The 26,096-nt window shown below is 39.5% G+C and overlaps 4 protein-coding genes across 5 annotated transcripts; 3 read left to right on the top strand and 1 right to left on the bottom strand.

The window, feature by feature from the left end:
- Positions 1-608: 608 nt before the first annotated feature.
- On the top strand, positions 609-3,131 carry LOC147249968 (mast cell protease 3-like). Its single transcript, XM_086224035.1, has 5 exons — positions 609-674; positions 786-939; positions 1,903-2,032; positions 2,148-2,402; positions 2,512-3,131. The coding sequence occupies exons 1-5, from the start codon at positions 632-634 to the stop codon at positions 2,662-2,664; spliced, it is 735 nt and encodes a 244-aa protein (XP_086080161.1). The 5' UTR covers positions 609-631; the 3' UTR covers positions 2,665-3,131.
- Positions 3,132-4,458: 1,327 nt separating this feature from the next.
- On the top strand, positions 4,459-11,090 carry LOC147249969 (spindlin-1). Of its 2 annotated transcripts, none has more exons than XM_086223543.1 (5): positions 4,459-4,614; positions 5,239-5,280; positions 6,278-6,525; positions 7,315-7,548; positions 8,536-11,090. In XM_086223543.1, the coding sequence occupies exons 2-5, from the start codon at positions 5,261-5,263 to the stop codon at positions 8,739-8,741; spliced, it is 708 nt and encodes a 235-aa protein (XP_086079669.1). In that variant the 5' UTR covers positions 4,459-4,614; positions 5,239-5,260; the 3' UTR covers positions 8,742-11,090. The 2 variants fall into 2 exon arrangements, with proteins under 2 accessions (XP_086079669.1, XP_086079670.1); XM_086223544.1 differs by lacking the exon at positions 4,459-4,614 and adding an exon at positions 4,664-4,805.
- micos13 (mitochondrial contact site and cristae organizing system subunit 13) lies at positions 9,906-13,501 on the bottom strand. The gene is made up of 4 exons (XM_086223546.1): positions 13,345-13,501; positions 12,749-12,905; positions 12,156-12,213; positions 9,906-11,840 (listed from the first exon to the last, which is right to left on the bottom strand). Exons 1-4 carry the CDS (start codon positions 13,371-13,373, stop codon positions 11,743-11,745), a joined length of 342 nt encoding a protein of 113 aa, XP_086079672.1. The 5' UTR covers positions 13,374-13,501; the 3' UTR covers positions 9,906-11,742.
- Positions 13,502-13,561: 60 nt separating this feature from the next.
- Positions 13,562-21,229, top strand: hsd11b1la (hydroxysteroid (11-beta) dehydrogenase 1-like a). Its single transcript, XM_086223542.1, has 6 exons — positions 13,562-13,949; positions 15,862-15,992; positions 16,209-16,412; positions 17,176-17,269; positions 17,996-18,161; positions 18,247-21,229. Exons 1-6 carry the CDS (start codon positions 13,865-13,867, stop codon positions 18,428-18,430), a joined length of 864 nt encoding a protein of 287 aa, XP_086079668.1. The 5' UTR covers positions 13,562-13,864; the 3' UTR covers positions 18,431-21,229.
- The last annotated feature ends 4,867 nt before the right edge of the window (positions 21,230-26,096 follow it).

A 26,096-nucleotide genomic window follows, 5' to 3' on the forward strand; every position in this document is an offset into this window, starting at 1 on the left:
CCAAAAAAACTGATCTCAGAGGTCTGCATGGTCCGCGGTTCAGTCCAAGGTCACAAATGTATTTTAGCCCTCAACCATTTTAGTGCTTTTGTTGAAATCTACTCTCAGAGAGACAGAAAGCCATATTAAGACCTGACGACCGGAGTGATGTGGTCCACTTTCATGGTGTGAGTGAGGATCCGAACAGCAGGTTTGAATCAGCTGCAGAGGTCAAATGGAGAGACCTGTGGATACACCGTTACAATAGTCAGGCCTGCTGAAGACAAATGCATAGATAAGACAGTACAAAACATTACTTACCCCACCTACGGTCTCTGCAATGCAGACTATCACTATTGTTTGCCCAAAAATATTTTGGGGGTCCGCTGGCACGACTGGACTTTCCGACCATTTTGTATCTCTTTCTGAATACAGCTGGTTTAACTCGACGGTTTACTTGACTAAATTATGAAACCCAGTTTTAAACTTAGTTTTGTAATTTCACCAACAACTTGACAAAAAAACAACAACCTTACAGCATATTGGCAAATGCACTGAAGCAATAGCAACCACAACATAAGCAAGACGCAGTTCCCTCCAAAAATCGTAAAAACCGTGCAGCAGCCAGGTTGTCGTGCATTTGAACAACACCATGGCCATCCGCCTCCTACTTCTGCTCGTCTACGTTCTGCACGGTGAGCTGCAGTGTCTTCATGGGGAAAAGCCAAACTATTTGAATGCAGGATAAATTCAGAAAAAAAAATATACACGGCAAATATAACTTGCAGTTGTGTTTTGTGTTTTAGGAGCGGACGGGTCTCATATTGTTGGAGGTAGAAATGCTGCCCCCCACTCACGCCCATACATGGCCTCATTGCAACTCCAAAGGCGCCACATCTGTGGAGGAGTACTGGTGAGAGAGGACATGGTGCTCACGGCAGCACACTGTCAGTTACCGGGGTAAGAATTAACAGACCTTGCTTTCATTTGTTAGACATTACACCAATACTTTAACAGCACAACAAAAACAGAAAGACAAAAATCTTCATGCAAATTATTCTCCACGTCTCAATGACTTCTGAGAGCATTAAATAGTGCCAGCTGTGTTTTTTTGGATTAAATTAAATTTAAAATTAGATTTTTGGTGTATCTAGATTGATTTTAGACAGTCTGGGTAGCAAAAGACTATAAATAGAACAAAACACACCCCAAAAAAAATGATACTATGAAATGGGAATTTTTTTGTCAAATCTAATCCAACTATATATGGAAGTGGTTTGAAATCTTTTTCAAATCAGATGCGTCTGTAAACTCACACTCAGATGAATTTGGACAGTTTCTCCTGCATCACAACCTGCTTCTACACGGAAATTGTTTATGTCTTGAAGACAGGTTGTCAATATTTATATATCACAACAAATCTGATCTCATCACTTGCAAACAACCCTTCGGACAGAAAACGATCGCATTTGAGAAGCGAATCAGATTTGCCTGCAGTCTGAACAAGGCCTTGGTCATTTGCTACGATGATTCCCTGCCCAAATAAATTTGACTTACAGATGCTTGAAATGTATGTACGAGGAATCCCTCACAATAAATGCAACATCTGTGTTTTTTTTATTCACAGACACTACAAGACGAAACATATTTTAGGAGCTGACGATCAGGTTTTAGAGCTGTTGCATTCGTGAAATAAAACGGACTTCAAACGATTAAACCAAACAATACACAAATACGTATTGCTGCTTGGAATATTGCAATTTGTAAATCAGTTTTTATCCTGCACATTTGATGCAGAGTTACAATCTTGCTGTCACTTTTCATGAAGTCCTTTTGCATCAGCATTTCAAACATCAGATGAATGTTTCTCATCAGAAGATTAGAAATGATGTTGGATTTATCATCCACTCTTGTATTTGCCAGAACGTACACAGTTGTGCTTGGAGTTGATTCCCTGGCGTCTAATGAATCCACGAGGCAGGAGCTGAAGGTGGTCAGAGCCATCCCGCATCCGGATTATGACGACCATGCAAGCGACATCATGCTGCTGAAGGTAAGGACCGTTGAAATGATCATGAAAGTAGGTGATGGTATAGTTCAATCTTTTTTTAACGAACTGTTTTTTGCATTTCATTTCCTTTATTTTTCCAACATGAATCACCTCTCAGCTTGACCGCAGGGCCCAACTGACTGCTGCTGTTCAGCTGGCGTCTCTTAAAAGTAGAAGGGTACGAGCATTGAGTCAGTGCATCACAGCAGGCTGGGGTGACATCGGTGATAACAACACCCAACCAAACACGCTCCAGGAGGTCAACGTAACCGTGCTACGACAGGGGAGGTGTCGTAGACAATGGGGAGCAGTTCCCATCACCAGGACCATGGTTTGTGGCACAGGGGCCAGAGCCATCCAAGGCTTCTGCTCAGTAAGAAAATACACACACTGGTGACGATTCAAACTGACCTTTGAACTCGAATGTTAAAAGAAGAAATGACATCTAAAGGTCCACCTGTTTCTTCTGTTTCCTATTTTAGGGTGATTCGGGTGGTCCATTGATTTGTGACGGAGAAACAGCAGGTGTGGTTTCCTTCTCTGGACGGCGATGTGGAGATCCCAGGACTCCTGACGTCTACACACGCGTATCATCCTTCACGGACTGGATTAGAAGTACACTGAACAGCAATTAGGCAAACTTTATTCCTTATCTGAAAATAAACCATAATATGCTCAGTAACCATGTGTTGCTGAAAGTTAAGATAGTATTTTATTTTTTGTGTGACATCCCATGGTTTTTTGATATGATTTAATTTGAGCACTGATTTTGTTTGATATTACAAATTATTCACATCAGATTGTTCGGGCAAAGCATTTTTTCTTTTGTCTGCTCCAAGGTTTCACTGGTAGACTGAGCTGAATACAATGATCAAGGCAAAATAAGAATAATCTGTTTTTTAACACTGAAATAAAATGATATCTAAAAGTTTTTCGGGGTTCTCTTTGCTGTATTGTTACAGACAAAACTGTTCTCTTTATTTTTGCATGTTGTTTTCTTCTTGTGAGCAAGGAATTTTTTCAAATGGCACAGTGTAAAGTTGAATGAAACAATTGGCATACTCAGCAACAGCAACCGCCCTTAATTCTGCTCTTTCCCTCTAAATAAAATCCCCAAACAGTCTGTCTTTTTGATTGACTTGAATGTCTAATGACGAAATCCAGCCATGTAAGTCAGAAAACAAGCAACAAACAAACAAACAAACAAAAGCCCCACTTGTGTCTCAGATGGTAACGAATGTAAATGATAAGAGACAACAAGGACAATTGGAACACATAACTTATTCAGCTAAAATATCAGTCAAAGCAGACGTCAGGATCAGGTGAAGACAGAAGATGAATGCAATGTCTGGTGCTACTTCACAATGGAAAAAGCCCCGCTGGAATGGCATGAATGTAGTGAATAGTGGTGCATATTAAGGTTGTCCACTAAACAATAAAATAGACTGGACAACTTATTTTGGGGGAACAATTTTCTGCATGTTGTGGCCTATTATTTATGCCACAAAGCATACAAATAAAAAATACAATTGTGCTTTAAACTGCAAAATGTATGAAGTTTAAAAGCTACAATTACTACTACTACTACTAATAAGAAGAATTATAATAATAACAATGAAACACTCCTCTGTTGAGCAGCCAGCCAATTCTTAAATCAAAAGCAAATTAGCCAATAATTGGCCAAATTAGTTTATAACCCTCAGCACACACCCATACAGACAAACAGACAGACAGACAGACAGACAGACAGACACACACACACACACACACACACATACACACACTCACACTCACACACAAACACCTATGATGGCTCTTACGGCTTTTATTCTACATTTCATCTCCTGATTTTTGACACTAATAACAATAGTAGAATTTTTATCCATGTCTTTATGTCTGGAGCACTGTTGTCTCTTACCCTACAAGTAAAGTTACCTTACCTTACCTTACCTTACACACACACACACACACACACACACACACACACACACACACACACACACACACACACACACACACACACACACACACCTTATCTAAGGAAATTTAATCATGAAACACACAAACAAAAACTGTTTTTCATTAAGCTGCCTTACATATAAAATTTAAGAGAGGGAGTGAAATGTATCAAAGGTTTTTGGTATTATAATTATTATTGTTGTACTTGTAGATCTGCTGAGCAACTGGCGCTCTCTTATTGTTTCAGTGGTCAAATGATTTTTAACTTCAGTATTTTGAAGATGTAAAAGGACCGTCATTTTCCGACAATTCTTCAACATAGAATTGTAATATTTTGCTATTATATCACCCAAGTCAATCATGTAAGTTTCGTCTTTAGAGAAATGTTGCAGGTATTACTAAAAGTTGATGTCATCGTAATTAAGACAACAACTCCCAGTATTCATTGCGCACAAGTTCACATGCTCTCCTTCTATCGTTGTCGCCGAGGACTCGATGGGAGACCGAGTCTTTCTCCTTATCTCCCATTTTCCACAGGTTTCGCGAGAGTTACATAGGCGGGTTGAGTGTAGCAACATTTCTCTGGCACACCAGCGGAATAATATTGATATGAAATCTATCCACAGGTGAGGAATATACGTGTTTAAGGGGAGGATACGGCTAATAGCTCTCAGTTGTTGCTTAGCTGTCACTGGGAATATAACTAGCGGATGTAGCTAGCCGCCCCCGGTTACTGTAACATCTGCATTGAGACACAGCTAGGACGGACGAGTGATATTGACCTGTAGTCAGGTGTGATGGTTTGAGTCCAGGACAGGTGGGTCACCGTGCCTCATAGTCAACCAGACTCGTCTCCTCATATTTTACATGTCTGTTGACAATGTGTGTTATTTGCAGCAAAATGCTAACGTTACATAACGCAGTGTAGTTTATCAGCTACGGTGTCATAGCTGACGTAAGGCGGCGGTCTTTGAGTTGTTCATTGGCTGTTCATTTCGGAACTTCATCGACAGTTGTGCTGCCGATAAACCGGGCCAGACAGCGTCGTCTAAGGCTGTCTGATCGGTCACCTCCATGACTGTGTATTTAAAGTAAATACCCAGGAAGTTATTCCATCATGGTAAGCCATTGGCTGCCGGAGTTGTCAGTCTGGTGTGAGGAGGCTGTCACAGGTCCGCGCCAGGCCTTCCTCCAGCATACATGACAGCTGTCATGTTCACTGATCATTGCCCTGTTTCTCTCCTAATCAGTATCCTTTGAATTTCTGGAGGCATGTCCAAGAAAAGGGGCAGGTATGTAAAAGTATACGTGTCTCATACACTTTCATTTCAATTAAAAAAAAAAAAAGAAGAAAGAAATCATACAACCTTTGACATTACAGTTAAAATTTAAATTGTGTCTGCAGATTAAAAAAAAAAAGTGTGCATCCCCAATGTTTTTCTTTTTCAAATAAATAGTGATAGAATTATTTCAAGCACAATGTAAAGTGGCTCTCAACCTGGGGATAATTTCTTGGGGCTGCCAATGAATAATTACATATGTAAATAAAAAGAATAATATTTGACTGGTAAATAATAACTTATACTACTGCCTGATGGAATTTGCCTTGGTAAGGATTGATGCTGGAGAATTAATTCAATTGCCAAGACACAACAGCAACATATATATTTATGGAAATTCCAATTATCTTTTTTATGCTTTTTTTAATGTAACACAGAAAATAGCCTCGTGATACTATTTGTTTCCTTTATCATAATTACCAATCAGCAGCACTAACATTGAGTGTTGAAATGTGAGAATCAAAGTTTGCCAGGACTTATACAATATAATCTAGTACAAACTATAAACAGAAAGCAATGAAAGCAGCTCTTACATGAAGGCCTGTAAGACTATAAAGCTAAACTGCTTTATTTACGTATCAGAGTAATTTGAGAATTTATTTTTTATATTGTTGTTTTTGACCTAAAATACACAAGTTGAATGTGACAGTGCATTGTTATTCAGTTCCATTTATGAAAACTGAAGCTACCATGTAGAAGGACCAGGGCAGGAGTTGTGGACACCTTTATTTTCCTGGTGGTCATGACTCAAAAAGTTTGAGAACCATTGTTTAAAGGTGCATTAATCGATCCAGGGAAGAGAGAAAGCCTGTGTGTGTGTGTGTGTGTGTGTGTGTGTGTGTGTGTGTGTAAGGGACAAACCCTCAGAGGTAGCAATGTGTCCTATTATGCAAGCCAAATTTTTCTTGGGGATAATAAAATACATCTTCCCTTATCATGTTTTTCCTAGAAAGCGGAGTAGTGGGGAACTGAGTGACACAGTAAATCTTGACCCCAGCAGTATTCTTGGAGTCCGCATTCAGCACAACTGGCGTGAGAAGGGAAACCAGAGCAAATGGAAGGGAACAGTGCTGGATAGACTCAGTGTAAACCCCTCACTCTTCATGGTGAAGTATGACGGCTTTGACTGCGTCTACGGCATCGAGTTGTTCAAGGATGACAGAGTGTCAAACCTACAAGTTCTGTCGGAGAAAGTTGGTAAGTTAGGAGGTGATTTTAGGCCGCATATTAAAGACACGGTTGAATATATTTCCATCTTAAAGTAATACCTCACCCGAAAAGTGCCTGTCAGGTACTCACAAGTAGGTATCTTTAGCTCCTAAAGATGTTTATTTTTACCACTGCATCACTTTTTTGAGACTTCAGAATGCAGAAATCGCCAGCGACACATTTTTAGCTTGAAGCTAATGACAACAATAGCCACCAACTACTAACAACAGCAAAAATGTACAAAAAAATTAAATTTACAAACATCATTCCGATAATCCTTGCCTTCTTTTATCTGGCCATTTGCTCAGACATCCATAAAAAACTTTGATTTAAGCTAAAAACAAAATAATAACCATTTCAGTTCAGTGCTTGCTCGCGGTAGCGCCATACAGCACGTTCAGTTGAACTTACACGTTTGTGCTCGGCCAAGGTGGAAGGGAACTTGAAGTATAATAGTTTGTTTGATTCAGCTTAAATAAAAGTATTTGTGGATTACTGGGCATGCGGCTGGAAAAAAAAGAGGACGATGTGCTTGAGCGTTGGTACTGCTGTTTTGGGTGGTGGTTTGTCGAGAGGGTTGCTATTAACTTCAAGCTGTATTCACAAGGCTGGTTTGTCTGCACTCTGGGGTCATAAAGAAATATCACAGCAGGCTACTTTAGCTAACACTTGGCTCAACACACCTATTTTTGAGAACCTGAAAGGCAAAACACCCTTTTTTTTTAGTGATATACCACTTCTTTATTCTATATCTAATTATTTCCTGCACCTCCCCAGTAAACAACAAGATCAAGATCCCTCCAGGGGCAGAGGAGCTGGTGGGCAAAGCTGTGGAGCATCTTTTTGAAAAGGAGGATGGAGAGAAGAATGAGTGGAGAGGGATGGTGCTCTCCAGAGCTCCGATCATGACCAACTGGTATTATATCACTTATGAAAAGGACCCAGTTCTTTATATGTACCAGTTATGGGACGACTACGCTGACGGAGACCTCAGGATTCTGCCTGAAGCAGGTAATTGGGATATAACAGAGACAGTCTGATACTCAACAAAACTGTATTTATTCCTGCCTTAAAGCTTTCTTAGATAAGGTCAAGTGTACTCACTGCGTGACGTGAACGATTTTTCCACTTTGAAAGATGGCTAGATTTTTTTTTTGTCTTTGGGCAGTCAAACCATGTGAGTTCACCGGCAGTGTCTGCCACTGAAGTCTGCTCACTCAGATCTTCAGATGGCGGTTTGACCCTTCATCAAATGTTACAATGGCGCCTCGCAATCGGGGGTTTTCTTGCAATGATAAGATTATGGTCACGAAAATATTTCTCTCAGAACTATGAAACTGAAGCAACCTGTTCCGGTAGCAAAAACCTTGAAGTACGCTAGCATCGGGTTCCCTTGTCTCAAAGCCGAGGGCTTTTCATTTTTTAATGTCTGTGGTTAACACAGCCTATCTCATTTGAAGTTGTTTGGTTTTGCTCTGTGGAATAAAGTACATCTGCACTTGTGAATTTCAAAGCTGCGTATTGAAAATGCTAACAAGTTGGTAAACATCATCACAGAAGAAGCTAAGTTGGACGCGGAAGAGTTTATTTGATCAATAATTCGAAATCTAACGGAAAATCCCGTTGGCTTGTTGAGGGAATCCATTGCGATGCTAATTTACAGTTTGGTCTACAAAACTTCATCATCCCCGCAGCTGCTTGACACTTCTTTATTTTTCTAAAGAAGGCAGATTACTCCGGTTTCAAATTCTTTGATTTGAAGTATACCGGTTTTCATTTCCAGACCTGTGAGGGAAATAAATTGAAGTTTTGTTTTGTTTTTCTGCCTTTTTTTAAATTCTAAACAAAGTTATATTTTTTAAAAACCTTTTTCATGCATTTTTTTTTTTTGCTCAGAAACAATAGTATTTTATGCCCAAGACAACAACAACAACAAAAAACTAATGTAAAAATGAAAATCAACCTTTTTTTTAATTTCTCTTCTCTTGGTTTATCCAGAAAACAAGCACTTGTTGCCTGCGGACAGGAAGCCGGGAGAAGAGACAGAGAGTCTGGTGGGAAAGCAAGTGGAGTATGTGACTGACAAGGGTGTGAAGAGAACCGGCCTGGTCATCTACCAGGTCCCTGCCAAGCCCTCGGTCTACTACATCAAATATGACGATGACTTTCATATCCATGTCTATGACCTTGTCAAAACCACCTAGAGATAGCGGACCCTCCTCTCACTCTCCAGCCCTGCCCCCTCCCCTGCCTCCCTCCCTCCCTCCCTCCCTCCATCTGCTTCACTTTCACTCATTCTGATCAGTTATTTAAAGCCATGGCAGGGTTGAATAGTTAATGCTTTATTGTTCCGATCAACGTGCAATCTGTTTTTATCGTTTGTTTTTTTTTTCTTTGTATGCACAGCAGAACTGTAGCACTGCCATGCTCGGCCATTGCAAGTTGCTTTATTGTCGCTGCTTTACATTATACTTTTAGTTTGGCTTTACACAGTGAAATGTACACGCAACTTGCTGCAGCTTGCGTGAAATACAATTTCTGTTCAACTCTGACAGTTAAGATGAAGCAATCTTGATGTAATCGTTAATTTCACTAACATAAGCTTGCTACATTGGTCATCTTCCATCTAGCTCATCTTCTCGCTACCTTGCACCAAGAGGGAAGTGTCATTGTAACATTCTCTTCTCTATATATAATTTTGTATCATTTTCTTGCTGGATAACTTGGATTTGTTGTATCATTGACTCTTCTGGCTCTGCTTAGTTTTGTAATGGCTGTCCAAGAGAATAAGAGGAGAGCAATCAGTGTCAAAAATGTGCGTTAGCACAAGCCAGACAAAAGTAACAAGACAGACTCAAACAGACTAAACAAATGGCGACTCAAACAGAAGATCGATTCGTTCGTCCATTTTTGCGATAAGCCATGCCAAGTTGAAATGTTTGCACATCAACAGTTTTATTTGGCCACAGCGTAAAAGTAGTTTCACAAGGTTTTGTAAGTGTTGCAGCTGCGTCTTGGAAGTGTTGACCGGAGGGTTTTTTTTCACTGTGTAAATCCACCCGACATTTGGATAGTATAAGATTTCACTGCACAACTGCTGCAATTATCAATGTATTTCCCTTTTAGTCCTGGAAATAACTGATTTGTCCTTAAAGTAATTCTCTTAATTTGATCCCTGTATGATCAAAACTGCACAAAAAGCTATTTAAAGCCATATTTCTGTTGACTACATCGCTAATAAGTAAGAAAAAAAAACAACATGTTTTTGGGCGAAATGCCTTCCACCTAAGCTACTTATTTCCAAAATATCAAACACAATGTAGGAATAAACATTGTAAAATCCCCTGAATGTTTTTACTTTCAAAAGATTTATGCTCATGTACATCGCAGATTTACACCAGCCGGTTGTGTTCATGTTGAGATAAGAATTGGCTAAGTAATAAACAGTGTGACTCATGCAGAACATCTCATCTTTAAACCTTGATGGAAGGTTCTTAATCCTGATTTTAACAGCACAAGGAGCGTCAGACCCTCTCTAACGGTGACGAAGATGCAGCTTGATTCCCATTGACGTTGTTACTTCACTATAATCATAAAAGTGCCTTCAGGCTTGTCATTTTTGCAATATGGTATGTACAATATCCCTAATTATCATTGTGTATGAAGGCTGCTTTTTTGGGGTTTTATTCAAATGTTCAATGCTCTTCTTGATAGACTGCAGATACTCGCTGTCATCAGTTTATACTCGTGTTGTGTTTAGCTCTTAATGCAGTATATAAAAAAAAAGTTCTTTGAATATAAAACGCATCATCAATAGTTGTATAATCTCTGTTGATATTGTGGGGAGCACTTTATTGTATAAAGTTTACATGTTAAGGGTACGCTATATAGTTTTCCCCAAACGCTTTTTCTTTAAGAGCTGACGTGGCCGATTATGCTTAATATCACAAGCATGAAGATAAAAATAAAAAGAAATTTCAGATGACAGTATTTAATCTGTATAACTTGTGTGAAATGCCTTGTAAAGTAGCCTGTCGTGATTACTTATATTAATATCCTTTGAAAACAGCAACTTTAAGTAAAAGACACAAATAATGGAATATTTCGCAGGTATAATCAACTGAATTGCCGGTTTCTTCTCAGTAACCGCTTCTAGATTCTTCGCTTGCCTTTGTTTGTTTTTTTTGTCACTATGTTAACGCTGCTGAATTGTTCTTGGGTCTTCGTAGCCTTCTTGTTATTCAGAATATCCCCCGGTAAACTAGTCAATCAAAACTCTGCATGTATCATGATTTGACTGGAGTTCCACAAAGTGACAGTGTGGCAGAATCGGTGCCGTTTGCTTTACGAACCCCACATTAAAATAATACAAAGGTTACCGCCATCCACCACCGGCAGGGCTGCCTAGTGTTTCTAAGCAGAGTGGAGTAGACTACGACCGAGTGCTATTCATGCTTTCAATCACCTCCTCCTGTTCAGAAGTTGTAGCGGCATCAGCAGACAAACTTGTGTCATAAATATTCTGTCATGGTAATAAAAGATTTTTCACATTTGTTTGTAGTTATTTTTTGTATATCAAGATGTATGTGTATTAAAAAAAAATTCAGAAGACTTTACAGGTTTTCAGACTGATACATTATTTAGTCACAAATGGTGAAATGACATTAACACACACACACACACACACGACAGATCATGACTGGGGGTGAATGGAGAAGATACATCATGATGTACTGGTATATTAGGCTTCATTTAGGAAATTTTCTCAAGCAATAACTTGTCCCTTTTTTTATAGCCCTCAATTTAGTTTTACAGGCAGGAATTAAAACCTGATCGTTAATTTTAATCCTTTGTTTCTGATGATCAGTCACTGAGCCTAACTGAGACTTTAATGTGACTTGAGCACAATAGATGTCAGGAGCAAGAGGTTATAAAGCCATCAGGTTTACAGTTTTTAAGGAAAAGTCCTGTTGCGCGCTCAGGAGAATTTCATGAATGAAGCTTAATTTTTAGAAGAATACATTGTGTCCAGGCAATATGTACAATACCGTTGTCAATCCATACTTCTATCCTTTCTGTTATCAGTTTTTCAATCATTGTGGGTGTGTCTTCGTTATTGAAAGGGGCAACAATTTTCTCAATGTAATTTTTCAAGTGCAACTTCAAAAAGATTGCTGAATAGCAGGTTGTCCATAGTGATCTTCTTTACTTGCCGAAATCTTTGAGATATTGCAACCCCTGATTTGTGTATTCAGTCGCTTTTGTTGGAGCTTCTGAAAGAGTTGAAATCGACCACCGCACTCCTGGAATACAATTAAAAAAAAAAAAAAAAAAAGATAACAGTTGTTTGATTTTAAGACATTAGGAATGAATACAAAAAGCCATTATAAGGTCTTAACCTCAGAGTCAAAAAATGGGTGCTGATATTAATTACCACACCAATTAGATACTATCAATATCAAAGCCTCCAACACGAAGTCACACAAACCACAGAGATGCATGCAAAAACACAAACCCATGATAGTCACACGTTTAACGAGGAAAGTACCAAGTGTTTAACATAATTGTCTAAAAAGTACACAAGCTTTTGTTATAGTGTTCAACATTCATAGTTTTACCAGAATTCCAGGTCTGAAGAGGGGAGAATTCGATCTTCGGCAGTGTTGGAAGCTGAGCCTGGGAAGGACAGGGACCAGTTAGACAGAAACAGCGAAACACAGTATTTTGTGTTTTGAAATTTAGTTTTGCAATGTTGCCTCATTCGCCCATTCAAACACAGATGTTGAAGGCAGCTCAGCCCACTCCTCAGGGGCAATTAAGGTTCAAGGTTAACTTTATTTTAGGGCCAAAACAGGTGTCAGGGGAAGCAAGGATTGAACCAGCAACCCTTTGCTACCCACACAGTCACTTTTTCTGATCCTGGTGTGATATAATAGTGTGCCAGAACTGCCTACTGGCAGTAATGATGGGGAGTTAACAGGTTGAAAGTATGTCCCTGACTCAATGTAGTCGCATGCATTCTGACTTATAACTCGGGTTTAATCAGCATTTCTCCCATTGTTTCCTTAAGGGAAAAGACTGGGTGGATGCTTGTGTGGATTCACAGAAGTTTCAGGGTCTGAGTGACTTGCATTCTCTGAGACCTTTAATGTTACCAATATTTGCTAGCTGTTTCATTCTGGATCAGAAACATGCACCAAGTCATGTGTACCTCCAGGCCAAAGTACTTCATCCATTCTTTTATAGCGGGTGGTATGGCTGCTTTAGCCTTTCCCAAGGCTTCTGATCCCTGCTCGCTGCTCCCCAGCAGACCAGAGTCATAAGCAACATACAGAGCTCCTCCTGCGATGGTCACCTTGGTGGCCAGTCTGACAATAAGACGACAGATGCACTCAGGTTCACAGAAACACCCACTTAACCCCCACCCCAACACGTCCAGCCGGCGTTGAACTACTCAGACACAAATGAAAAGCTTAGTTCCACTGGAGTAGACTGAGCTAATATGCTCGTATTACTGATTAGCTTAGAGTTAGCTCATTGACGATTACGATCTTATAAAATGTGGATCCAATAACAGAATCCAATGAGAATAAAATAGCTTTATGTTTTTATTATAGAGATAAACAGTTGTCAGAACGATCGGCAAAAAAAAAAAAAAAATGTTACCAAAACATGACCAGTCCGCGAGCCCTCAGGCAGACTAACCTACATTAGCGTCAGTTAGCCACGCTAGCTTATATGTTGGCTAGGTTAGCCGCACTTAAAAATGTAACGTTAAAATGGCTGAGTACAATGAAGATTACTCACTTTACTACTGGTAAAATCTTTGCCGCCATGGTCCACAGCGGTGTGGTTACCTATAATCTAAATCTATACCAATAACCAAGCACACCAAAAGTAACAGTGTGAAGGACAACCCTGCTCGAACACTGTCCACAAGATGAGTGTCAATAAAGTTGCGTTTTCACTTGCTGACTTCCTTTCAGAGCACCAGATTCATTATTTTCTTTTCTCGTGTGTTGCCATTAACTTGAACTTTTACTCCTTTCTCTTGTTTATGAAGTTACTCTAAAAAGAGAGATTTTCTGACACTAAACATGCAAATGTATATTTTAACATTTATATTGGAGTAGCGAAACAGTACAAGTTCAATAAACCTCTTATCTGAGCAACACACCCCCTTTACGCAGTTTATGCCAATAGAGAGGAGGGATGATATAAATAGTCCTGATTTTCTGTGTATTTTCTACGCAAGGCAACTCTAGAAGATTTAATTATTGCTCCCAGCAAAGAAGAACTTTAAATTAATGTTCTGCCAATTTACAGTATGAAAACGTTAACGAAAGTTCTTTTGGCCAGTGTGAGCGTGGTTTTCCTAGCCGTGAAGTGGAGTGGACCCAGTTTCCAACCAGGTAAGACTGACCTAAGGATCAAGGTGATTGTGTTCTACCGTGGTTTGTACGTGCGTGTTTAAAGTTACACGTGTAAATGCAAATATCCACCACGTTATTTTACATGTCTGGCGGTATCAGGCCCGCGGCAGTTCACAAACCGTAGATTGTTCATTTACAGAACGTGTGAATGACATTTTAAAGGTCTAAAGGTGAATAACATCTGCTGTGACTCAATAACAGTAAATCCTCTTAAAATCATACAATTAAAAAAAAAAAAAAGACCCCAGGAAAGTCCCACTGGCATGAGGTGATAGAAATAAATTTTTTCTGTTTTATGTGTCGGAGATTCATGTTTTGTTTTTTTTTATCAGTTGTGAGAATATTTTATTTTGAAGGAAATAATTTATTTGTGATTATGTGTGACCAAAATTGGTTCGTCTTGTGTGTAGTCTAAAATAATGCCATTTAATTCTCCTCTTATGACCTAATATTCTGTAATTATGTTATGTGATAGAAAATCTAAAGGCTGCAAATATGTTAATTGTAATCTGTATCTAATCTGTAAATCAGAACCATTCAAGATTTTAAAAAATGCAAATGCAGACTGTTTTATCAAGACTTGACTTGCTGCCAGGGATTTCCCTCTGTGTGATATACCTCCAAATACATTTTTACTCTCCATTTTGATTCTGCCTTTTCTTTTTTTTTTCTTTCTTTTTTAAGAGGAGGTTAATTGACAAAACTTCTGCTGGTGATTATTTGGGATGGTAATCTGAGGGAGGAACCTGTTCATTTTATTAAGCTTCAGAAAAATGAACGTCTCAACCACAAACGGGGAGAACGTGAAATATCGAGGCATTTTGAGGTCACTCCCGTCCGTTAAGAACTGTGTGATTAATTTAATCCCTGCAGTTCATAGTCATGGGTTTCTAGATGCATAATCATCAAAAATAGTAAAAAAGAAATAAATCTCATGTCGCCTGGTTCAACAAACCAGGTCCATATTGTGAATTGAATTTCCCGACCAGAACTAAACACACTTGAATATCAACTGTAAATCCATTTTCTACTGTATGGAATGACGTGGGTGCTCCAGGGCTCTGTGGGGATCAAAATATCTCTGTTTAATGAACAAGATGTCTGTGTGTGATGAGGAAAAGTTTAATGTTTCCCAGGGGGGAAACTGGGAAAGGAGGCATGAATTGAGTGTGTAATTGGTGATAATCCGACATGCTTGTGACTGAGGTCTTAAAAAGAGAGAGAATACACAGAATTTATTAATCAGTGCTAAGAATGGTCATTATTTCTGTAAGAAATGACATTATATGGTTCAAGTCAGTCCGTGAGTGAATGGATGTCCTACAGACACATTGTATCACTGGGGGGGGGGCAAACCAGAACTGCTACCAAATGCAGATCAAATGTTTGATTTATTGTTTTGAGGACATACAGTAAAGCACAATGGGGCAGACTTTGCAGTAGACTGAGCCCCTCTCAGATATGCATATAGATAAGTGTGGTTGATTGCACAGGCTTCATGAACACTGATAAATCTTCTGTTTGGATAGAGAACATTTATCTAACCGGATATTACCATCAGACGGCAACAAAAATTCAGAACAAAAACCAGTATCTGTCCAGTACAAAGAGGGCGGCATGTCAGGTCAAAGATACGAGATCTCTTTAACATAAACAACCTTGACCTGTGATACTAGATTGATAAAGTGTTGATTGTTTACAATTTTAATCACGATGATAAAATGTGTTTACTACAACCTACATTCACCTGCACAAGCAAAACACCAGCTGGGTTATTGTTTAATTTTTTAGGTCACATCTACTGCTGCACCAGTTAGCGTTGTGTGTCATGTATTGATATGCTGTGTGTGTATTTCTTTCAGAATCTATGCTGTGTGTGTATTTCTTTCAGAATCTCTGCGAGGGGCTAAGGTGTTGGTGACTGGGGCCAGCACAGGAATTGGTGAACAAATGGCGTACCACTATGCCCGCTTTGGAGCCCAGATTGTAATTACGGCGAGGAGGGACAAAGTCTTAAAACAGGTCAGTGAACCTGGAAAACATAAATGAACTCAAAGCTCAACACATGTATGCAATACAAAATGTACACGATGACATAATACGGCATTTTGTCTGGTTATAGATTAAAAACAAAGTTTCACTTGCACGTGAAAATGAAACTATAGATATTTTCATGCTTTATTTTTTTTCTGCAGCTGCAGTTAACCTTTTTTTTTTTTTTCTGACCTCGGCTCATAGGTGGTAGACAAGTGCTTGAGTTTGGGAGCTCAGAAAGCTTTCTACATAGCAGCCGACATGGCTAGTGACTCAGACCCGGACAGAGTGGTGGAGTTTGCCCTGGAGAAGCTTGGGGGTCTGGACTTTGTGGTCCTCAATCACATCGGTCCAAGTCCCTTCAGCATGTGGGAGGGTGACGTGGAACACACCCAATGGCTGATGAAGGTAATGCATCCTTTTGATGGTCTGTTACAGTTGTTGCCACTCATCTTCAAGCGCTGAGATATTCAGCCTGGCGCTCTCGTACCCCTGCTCCCTCCACAGAGAGCCAACTCTTATGAGATGTTGCTGTATTTTTGCTCTTTATTCAACCTCATAAACAATTACATGTTTCAGGAAAAATCAACTGGCGTGACGCAATCAGTTCAGGTGAATGAGTGACTTCTGCCCCTTGTCGTGCTGGCGCCACGGTGGCTAGCTCTGTTGGACAAGGTTGTAGCAGCTGCAGAGCAGATTGATTCAACTGTCGGGACTCAGCTGATGTCCTCTGATAATTTCTTCACATGGTGTGGAGTGAAGTTGTTTCAAATGTTTATCAGTATTTGAGAAGTTAGGCAACATAGTGGGTGCTGAGAGACCTTGCTTTTTCGATCTCTGGGGGCGTATCCCCAGAAGACCCAGCTAAAGCCCTGCTCTGCCTCTGATGGGCAAGGACTTGGTGTCTAGTTTAAGTATATGAAGTGCGATCTAATCACAGGAAGAGGTTCCTCCTAATGTTGCCATATTTTTACTTGAGATGATGCTACAGATTTGTTTGTTTTTCTGTGTGTGTAACTTGAGTTACAGTTTGGGAATCATGGCTCTATTAGAACCATGAAATGGCTGTAATACACTGACCTCTCATTCTGTGTGTGTGTGTGTGTGTGTGTGTGTGTGTGTGTGTGTGTGTGTGTGTGTGTGTGTGTGTGTGTGTGTGTGTTTGCTAAAGGTCAACTTCTTGAGCTATGTTCAGATGACTTGGAAAGCTCTGGCCTCCCTTGAGCAAAGTAAAGGATCACTAGTGATTGTTTCATCTCTTTTAGGTAGGTTTGTTTTAGGGGCAAAATGTTAACAATTGAACATTTTAGCATTGATAATAGATTAAACACAATGACCAAGCAAATGTAATGCCGTTTATCGACCATCACACTACGTCACTGGATTCTGATACAAAACCATCTTTATTTTCATCCTTTGAATAGAAATAACGAAATATTTGAGCCTAGTTTGTGATCATATGAAATTAAGCTAAAACGCAACCATGAAAACGTGGAGTTTCAGTTTTACCAAGAATCTGTTCAAGAGCTTTCATTCACCTCCCTTGATCATCATGAACACACGCCGTTTGTCCAGTTGCCATGGAAATGTAGACCTTTACTCATCGACGCAGTCCGAGTTTCCAATTTCCGCTTTTTATTTGAGCAAACTCCATCTGAAGATTCAGTCTTGAAGGAGCTGTAAGAATGTCTGCTTGTGAGGATCATGTGAGCCATCCGTAGTTAATAGTTGATCCTCACCGCAAGGCTGTTGTGAAATGATGAGAGTGAGACAGAACAAGACATTTAGCTTCTTCGGATGATTATTCTATTTTATACATTACAACCAAGTTAAGGACTGAAACCGTGAATGGATTTCTGCTCATTCTTACTTCTTAAACTGCGCCCACATATAATTTTAGCTGTTTCTCATGAATATTTTGGCTTTTATTTATTTATTTGTTCTTGTGTACAAATTGCACTGTGTGACTAACAGTTGTTGATGCCCGACAGGTAAGATGTCCAGTCCCTTCGTGGCACCTTATTCTTCAACAAAATTCGCAGTAAATGGATTCTTTGGCTCGCTTCAGCATGAGTTGATGATGAAGAAGAGTAATGTATCCATCTCTATATGCACACTGGGGCTCATTGATACAGACTCTGCTATGGAGAAAGTCGGGTGAGTCACAGATACACACATTTTGTGTATTACTGTCTTTCCCGTGCTGTCACAGTACTTGCATGCAGTATTTTTTGCGTCCTAGGGGAGTCACTAGCGTACCAGCGTATCCGGCCGCAGATGCAGCTTTGAACATCATCATTACAGGAGCTACGAGACAAACGGAGCTCTTCTACCCCTGGTTCACCCAGGTTGTGACTATGAGCAAAGACTTTTTTCCTTCTGTCACAAACTATGTCATGCAGAATTCCTATAACTACAACCCGTGATTGAAGACCATTCCCCTGGAGCCACTGCATGGACTGGTAATCAGTTTATCAACACCCTCATCATGTGTTGATAGCAACTTGTCATCATGAGACTGTGGAGTCTGTCTTAATTTAATGTATTGCTCTGTCTTTCTGTGATTTTTTGTTTTTGTTTTTTGTCACGAATCTTCACTTTTTCAGAGTCATTTTGCTCAAATAGATCAAGGCTCTATTTATAAAGGAACTGATCCTTGTCCTCTTTTTCCTCATCGTGTTTTTGGAAGATATCCAGAGAAAAAAGATGTCCAGGTGGGAGAAAAGAAACAAGCTTTTGGAGGAAAAAAAAACAACCAAAAACATTTTAGTAATAAGTGTAACTGCAAGCCCAGCAGCCAAGTACAGGTACAGAAAAAAGGCTTTTTTACGACTGATACTGCATGGCGAGGATCTAATGAGGGGGTAAGCCAGGTAAAGGCTCCTTTCTTCAGAGCAGAAACACCTATACTTCCTAAAATAACCAAAGTATCACATGACTACAGCTATCTGGTCAAAGTGACAAGCTTCATAAAAGAGATAAACGCAAGGACGCCGTCTCACATACATCTTTCTGTTTTATTATCTGGCATTAGATGATTGTTTTGAAGTCACCAGAAACAAGACAACTGGGGGAAATGACTTTCTACATAGGTATTGTTGAAGTGTGGCATGCAACTATGTTTACATTTACATAAAAGTACATACGAATATTTGTAATTGAAACACTGTGGGCTTTACTGTCATGTAATAAATGCATGAAATGTCCACATGAGGGCAGTAGCGTCAAAGTAGTGTCGTAAGATTCTTCCATGATGAGTATTTCCCCTCCAAGACATCACCCCGACTTGACAGTAAAGTCAGTTCACACTAAAACATCTGAATGTATTTGTACATTAAGTAATCCCAAATCAGTTTGTCTTATGTTTTGAAGTCTTTGGTAGAAATTAGAAAATAACAAGCTCTGCAGGGATGAAAAGAATCATCTCACTGCCTCCTTCACTTTATCAATCCTCATCCATTTTCCTGGCTACACACACGTCTACTTCCCAGAATTCCTTGCCATCTCGGTTCTTACACTTTTTTTTTAGTTTTGTCTTTGCTGGCCTCAGTATGTGTTGCAGACTTCCTACAGAGCAGGACTTTCTCAGGGGGTTCCTTTTGTGTCTTTGTTCATCATTCCCAAAAGCACCGCAGGCATCCTATGAAGCTGTTGGCTCAATCCATCCTGGTGGTCTTTTCTTTATTGTAATACACCCCGGAGGTTGTACCCCGCTGATAGAGTGGGTTTCAACTGTATACCGAGAGTGAGTTGTCTCTGTTAGAAAGAAAAGGAAGTTGCACTAAAGCTCATTGTGGGAGTTGAGAAGTTGGGAAACAAAAATAAGAGCAATTTGTCTTGAGTTCCTATAAATGAGAGTGAGAATAAGTGAATGTATAATAAAAAGAAATGTAAATGTAAAAATGCAATACGTTCCCTCACATTCTGCTGCTTTCTCATGATTTGATTTGAATGATGAGGAGAAGTCATCACATGCATATTTCACATATCTTGACACTCTTGATGACTTGCCGTGCTTGTGGAGATGGTATAATCCTTTTTTTTCTTCCAGATTCCACACCGTCTTCTTTGCTCTTGCTGTCTTTTTCTGTCTCACACACTCATATATGGTGGTGGGGCCTCCTGGGTAGGAGAGTAGTCGTGGCCTGGGAGAACAGCCAGAAACACCTGCAACAGATTAGTGCTTCTAATGCTAGGTAATAAATCCTCTCACCCTTCCCTAGCATCTCTGTCTCCTCCAAGCATGGATCTTATAGGCTGAGGGGTACACACACACACACACACACACACACACACACACACACACACACACACACACACACACACACACACACACACACACACACACCTAAAATGCACACATAGTGAAACTGTGATGCATTCTTGGATGCATTTTCTTACTCACTCAACTCTCTCACACCGTAAATAAATTTAACTCCACTTACAGATTCAGTTCTCCTGAGGGATTTAGCTCTGTCCTATATCAAGTTCAAACATTTTCATTATGACTGCAAACACTCAAGGCCATGACCAAAGCTGAGGCGGTCCCGCTTTACCGACTGCACATAAAAACTTGAAAGGTAGTGGACTGATTGTCAAAAGTGGACTTTGTGATTGAGGTTGAATTCTGGTTTAATATGCACGATGCAGCGCATAACTTCAACACTTATGTCGACAGATAAAGACAGGAAATCTGTATATGTGCTACAGTTGTAAAATCAAATGACATGTAAAATAAGTCTATTAGCTTTTTCTCCCTCATGGCATATGTCTTCAGCTTTATTTTTGCCCACAAAGTTTGCTGATGCTGCAGAAATGTCATGTTTCAGACCATAAATAGTCTCCCATCCATGGAAATAGTACGGTGCACCTCAACCATCATGCGCCGGCCTCAATTTATGATTCTTTCTTGTCCTGGTTCTTTGAGCACAAAGGACACTGGATCCATAACTCTCCACCCAGCTTCACCCATCAGTTACTTTGAGCGCTACAGAAACATCAGCCTTGGTGTTCGTGCGTCATGTCCTTCAAATTGTGCTGTATTCACAAATACTAACCATGAGAAACTGTTATCTGTAGGTCTTTTTATCGCAAGTTTACACGCAATTAACACTGTGTTGATTGATCGTTTTGGGATAAACCATTCAAATGCAGATATTTAACTTTTTGTGCACGTGATTTACAGTCATTTGATTTTCCCACTAAAGAGTAATATAACTGGCATGAAGGTGACAGTTTGATATTTACAAATAAAACTAAGATTATTGTATAATCATGTCAGTGTTTTATCTCCATACACTTACACATAACACACACACACACACACACACACACACATATATATATATATATATATTTATATATATATATTTATATTTATATGGAAGAATCAAGGTTCATCTTTCAAATCAGGCAACACATTCTGTCATTTACGGTTTAATAAAATGGCTATAGAATATAAGAATGACTTCTCAAGTAGCAAATAATTTCACATAATTTATAACATCTCATCACGTATGACATCCAGATGTCTCAGATACACTGGAATGAAGATAGGGGTTCTGCAACAATCTTCAGAAACACAATATGTAGGCTATTTAAAGAAACTACAGAAAGTGAACAAAACATTACAATCGAACTGATAATGTGAAGAAGGGTTTTATGTGTATATTTTCTGGCAATTTAGGGTATTAATACATTAAGGCTACAATGCGTGCATTTGTAAAATTCTTCAAATTGCATTGTATTTGTGTAAATACTTAAAATTACACTCAAATTATTGTGCACATTTGTAAATCCTTTTGTGTATCGTGTTTTACACATAAATGATCATCGTGTCCTTCTCTTCATAGAAATGTCCCGATAGTTCTGAAGCTCACCGTGTCATTCATTTTCTTCCCCACCGGTTTCACTGTTTAGAGGTGGAATTGATGCGTAATGAGTAGAGAAGAACACAGATCATTATCAGGACCATAAATGATCCCGTTGGTCTGTCGAGTGAGGTTTTACCAGCTAATAGAGCGATGCCTGCCAGCCAGTTCAGGAGCTACACAACACTAAACATATGACATGCCTCACTCTCCATCATCACACGATATGGAGGTTCATCCCGTCCCGCCAGCGGCTCTGCTGACCGGCTTCACGGCCTGCTCAGCCCCAGCATCCACCTGAAGCCTCTGACCAGGGATTTAACACCACCTGTGTTGACATATTCATGTCAACACAGGTGGGGAGAGCGATGAAATCACAACCTATACGCAAACGTTGAAATATGCTCTGCTTTTGTCATAAATATTTCAAATGTGATTTGTCTGACTGAAGTGGTTCACGCTGCAGTACAATGCACGTGTTTGTAGAACCCAGTTTTGAGATATGCTCCAATAAGCAATGGTGAGCAACATGAATCGACTCTTGGATGATATTCGTGGTAATGTTTCACTCAGCTGCAGATGGGAACAATAAGAGAGACTGAAAAGAAGCAAACATCTCTTGATATCGTTGTGCATCATACATGCATGCACGTTCCTGTTCTATGTTACATTAAAGTGTATTTTTTAGGAGAAAAAATAGTCAGAATTATCAACAGCGTGAGATGAAGCAGACTAACATTTTGCCACCTGTTTCAGACATTAGGCTAAGATGCAATGGTTTAAGATTTTAAAGTTGCGTCAGTCCTGTGGTTTTACTTGAAGAGAAGGATATTTTCCGGTGTCCTTTAGAATTTAATAAATCAAGTATATGTATATATATAAATATGTTTGTTAATTTGTACCATATATATCTCAAATCAAATATACATTTTATTCATTTACATTTCTGTCCTCTTCAAGTTGAGAGCAGCCATTGATCTCCATCTATATGTGAAGAGATTGATTCAAAATAGAATTTTAATCTTCCTGAATAACGAGCTTCTACGTGGCCTCTGAAAAGTTTTCACAAAACATTGAGCTATGATTACAAAAGGGGAGAGTCAGCAAGGGAAACGGGGGGGGGGGGGGGGGGGGTGAAAACCTGTGAAAGAGAGCGTCAGTGTGAATAAAAACTGGGGGTGTTAGCGGTGGCTGAGGTGGCCCTGTGACCCCTGACCTCCTTCCCCCAGGTCCATTCAGAGCAGCACAATGGTTGACACCTGTGTCCTTTCAGAACCGGCACTATTATTATTTACATCAGTCAGTGGGAGAGAGAGGGAAAGACAGAAAGAGGCCAGAGGTGCCGTGAAGCAGAGCCCACCAACTTCATGCCAACCCCCACCCCCCTTCTCTTTCAAAGATAGGTGCCTTCCCATCGTTTTCTCTCTGTCCACCAGCCAATCTCTTCCCCGCTAATTATTTCAGATAACTCCAAAACATTGGCAGAAAGAGGAGGGAGAGGATGTTATCACATCCTGCATCTAATGGTCATACGTTAATCTGGTCCTTTTCTTCAGAATCAACACCCTGAGCTTCAGGTGCTTTCTGAGGATGTCAACAATTGAGCCAAAATCATGACAATTATTCCAAAAACAGCATCCAATCAGCTGCACGTGAAACGTAACATGGCGTTGTTACAGTGGAGCAACGAGGGTTTTACCACTTGTGTTTTCTTCCTGTTTGATCAACTGCAGAAAAACAAGCCTGTTGAAAACATGTGATATACTGTTGCAGTTCATACATACTGCAGGTAGAAGTGCAAAGGACTGCTTTTAATGTCGGTCATAGCACTCGAAGTCTCGTGAATATCACAAGTGCTTCTTAAGACTTCTTTCATGATGATAAAGCTTTTCTAAAATTGGTGGTAGTTTTTATCGGCTGTATTATGGTTATGCCTAAAGACTGGGATGTGGGTGTGCTAAGAACAGGGTTATTGTTAAGTAATATGATGTGAATTTAGGCAAAGGCATTGTATTTTTACATTTTGTCAATGTAAATTGTAAAAACGTCAAAATCTAGCGCAGATAAATTGACAGAATCAATATAAATACTGGTTCCTGCTTGAAATGAAGGTAGTTCTTAAAGGTTTTTAGTTCCGAAGAAAGGTTCCAGGGGTAGAAAAGGGGGTCAAGTCATGACCAGTAGCAGAGTGGATTGACGTTTAGTCAAGACCAGAACCAGAGCAACGTGTCAGGCATGTAAGTCCCAGACTGTATAAGACGCACTCATGGACCACACACGTGAATTGCAGTAGAATCAACATCTTCATTCAATCACAATTAAATTAAATCATAAGTACCTGTAGAAGCACAAGAGATGAGATATCGCCTGATGAAGCCTGTGCACTCTTTCAACAAGTTGAAAACAATAAAGGCAGTAATGCAGTAATTATAGTTGACATATTGATGCTCGGGGACAATCATTGAACTACAAAGAAGAATTCTCTGTGTTCCACAGATTAAAGCTGGCTTTTAAATGAATGTGTCAGCTTCAAAAGGTGTGTTGTGGAGGCGCATGATTGTGATTGTGAGCTCACAGCCAGATAAATCTGGTGATTTGCACATGAAAAGGCATTGAAGTTAAAATACATTAAATTTATGTTTTGTTTTGTTTTTTTTAAAATTTAAAGCGCAACCAGTGAAATTCCGTTGTGTAATTCCTTTGTGTATTTAAAGGTTTATGCCCATTTTTATGAAACATTTTGAAATTTTTTTGGTGGAGCTGGAATGAACTGAGATTTTTCTCTGAGTGACAAAAGTTAGTACAGAAATAAATGACCGCCGAGCAGAAATGTGGTTATAAAACGATTGTCATCAAAGATTTTATTCATCGTCTTGGCAGGCAACCCTTGAGGCCTAATTCCAGGTGTTTCAGTCTTATTACTGTATTTGACAACAGCATATGCCAAACCTGAACAATCTTCGCGGATAAATACTTCAAAAGTCATTGTTGACGCTACGGAGACGTGGCCGAAAACTTCCATCAGTGTGAGTTCAGTTTCATTTCATTTGAGATCATGAGCCTGAACCACCGCACCTACATGCGCGAGGTGGAGTCTTATTAGTTTAAAAAGTTTGAATACACATGACAAAAAATATATATAAACATGTCACTGGGTTTCATTAGATAACACCAGTTGATTTCTTATCATCACATTGAAATTCAATCACCTGAATTTTACTTTTTAACATCCAATATATATGGTAAAGACTGACATGGGCGCTCACAGCACTAAACTGAGCAGCCAGAACCTGTTAAAACATGATCTGCAACTGCATCTCACCACAAATCCATGTTTTAATGTGAATGACCTTCTTAAAAAATGCATTTTTCATTATTATTGTTGCACTGTGTGACCTTTCTCATCATTGCTATCTCAAGAAACACCAAAACTTACACCAGCAACATTTTAACACCAAGTTAAAACTGCATCGGCTAACATTAAGATTAAATTACATCCTTCAATATACGTTAAGTAAATGTACTTGTCAAATAGTTTTGAAGAGTTTTAACTCTACGGAGACAGAATATTAGCAAGATCATTTTGGTATTATCACTTTCATTATACTCAAGAACCCTTAGAACAACCTCCACGGGAAGATGGGAGGAGATTCGACAATAAACTCTGAATTTGCGTCACAATATCAAATCAGGACACCTTTGACAACAAATCTAGTGGACTAATGGTTTTGTCAGAAGGTGGTGCTATAACAGAGATTCCCGATTGTAGCGTTTGCGAAGTAACGCATGATGTACGGCGAATTGAGGACACATTTCTTGTGGGAGACTCATGAATCAGGATTTCAACATCTTCTAAGATATAAAAAATCCCCTTGCAACTTGAAATCAATAACACTTTGACATCATTTATTCCAATTCTGACATGACTCAGAGATGGAAGTACTTTAAATGTAACAACCAACCCAGTTTGGCTGATGAAATGGACGTTATGAATTAGTTTGGCTTGAGGATGTCCACCAAATTTTGGTTTGTATCTGCTTGTGACAGACACAAGCAGTAACGTAGAGTTCCTGGGCCACGCAGGGGGTCACTCCACTGTCCCTGAGTAACTGCCTGTAGAGTTTCATGAGCTTTCGTCCATGGGAACTACCTCATAATGGCCACGTCTTGAAGAAACACAAAAATCTTTATAGAAACAGATATTTCTGGGCACTTAGTGCAC

The sequence above is a fragment of the Aulostomus chinensis genome, chromosome 14 (assembly GCF_037954235.1).
Source record: "Aulostomus chinensis isolate RoL2024-O1b breed Wild chromosome 14, RoL_Achi_v1.0, whole genome shotgun sequence".
NCBI lineage: Eukaryota > Metazoa > Chordata > Actinopteri > Syngnathiformes > Aulostomidae > Aulostomus > Aulostomus chinensis.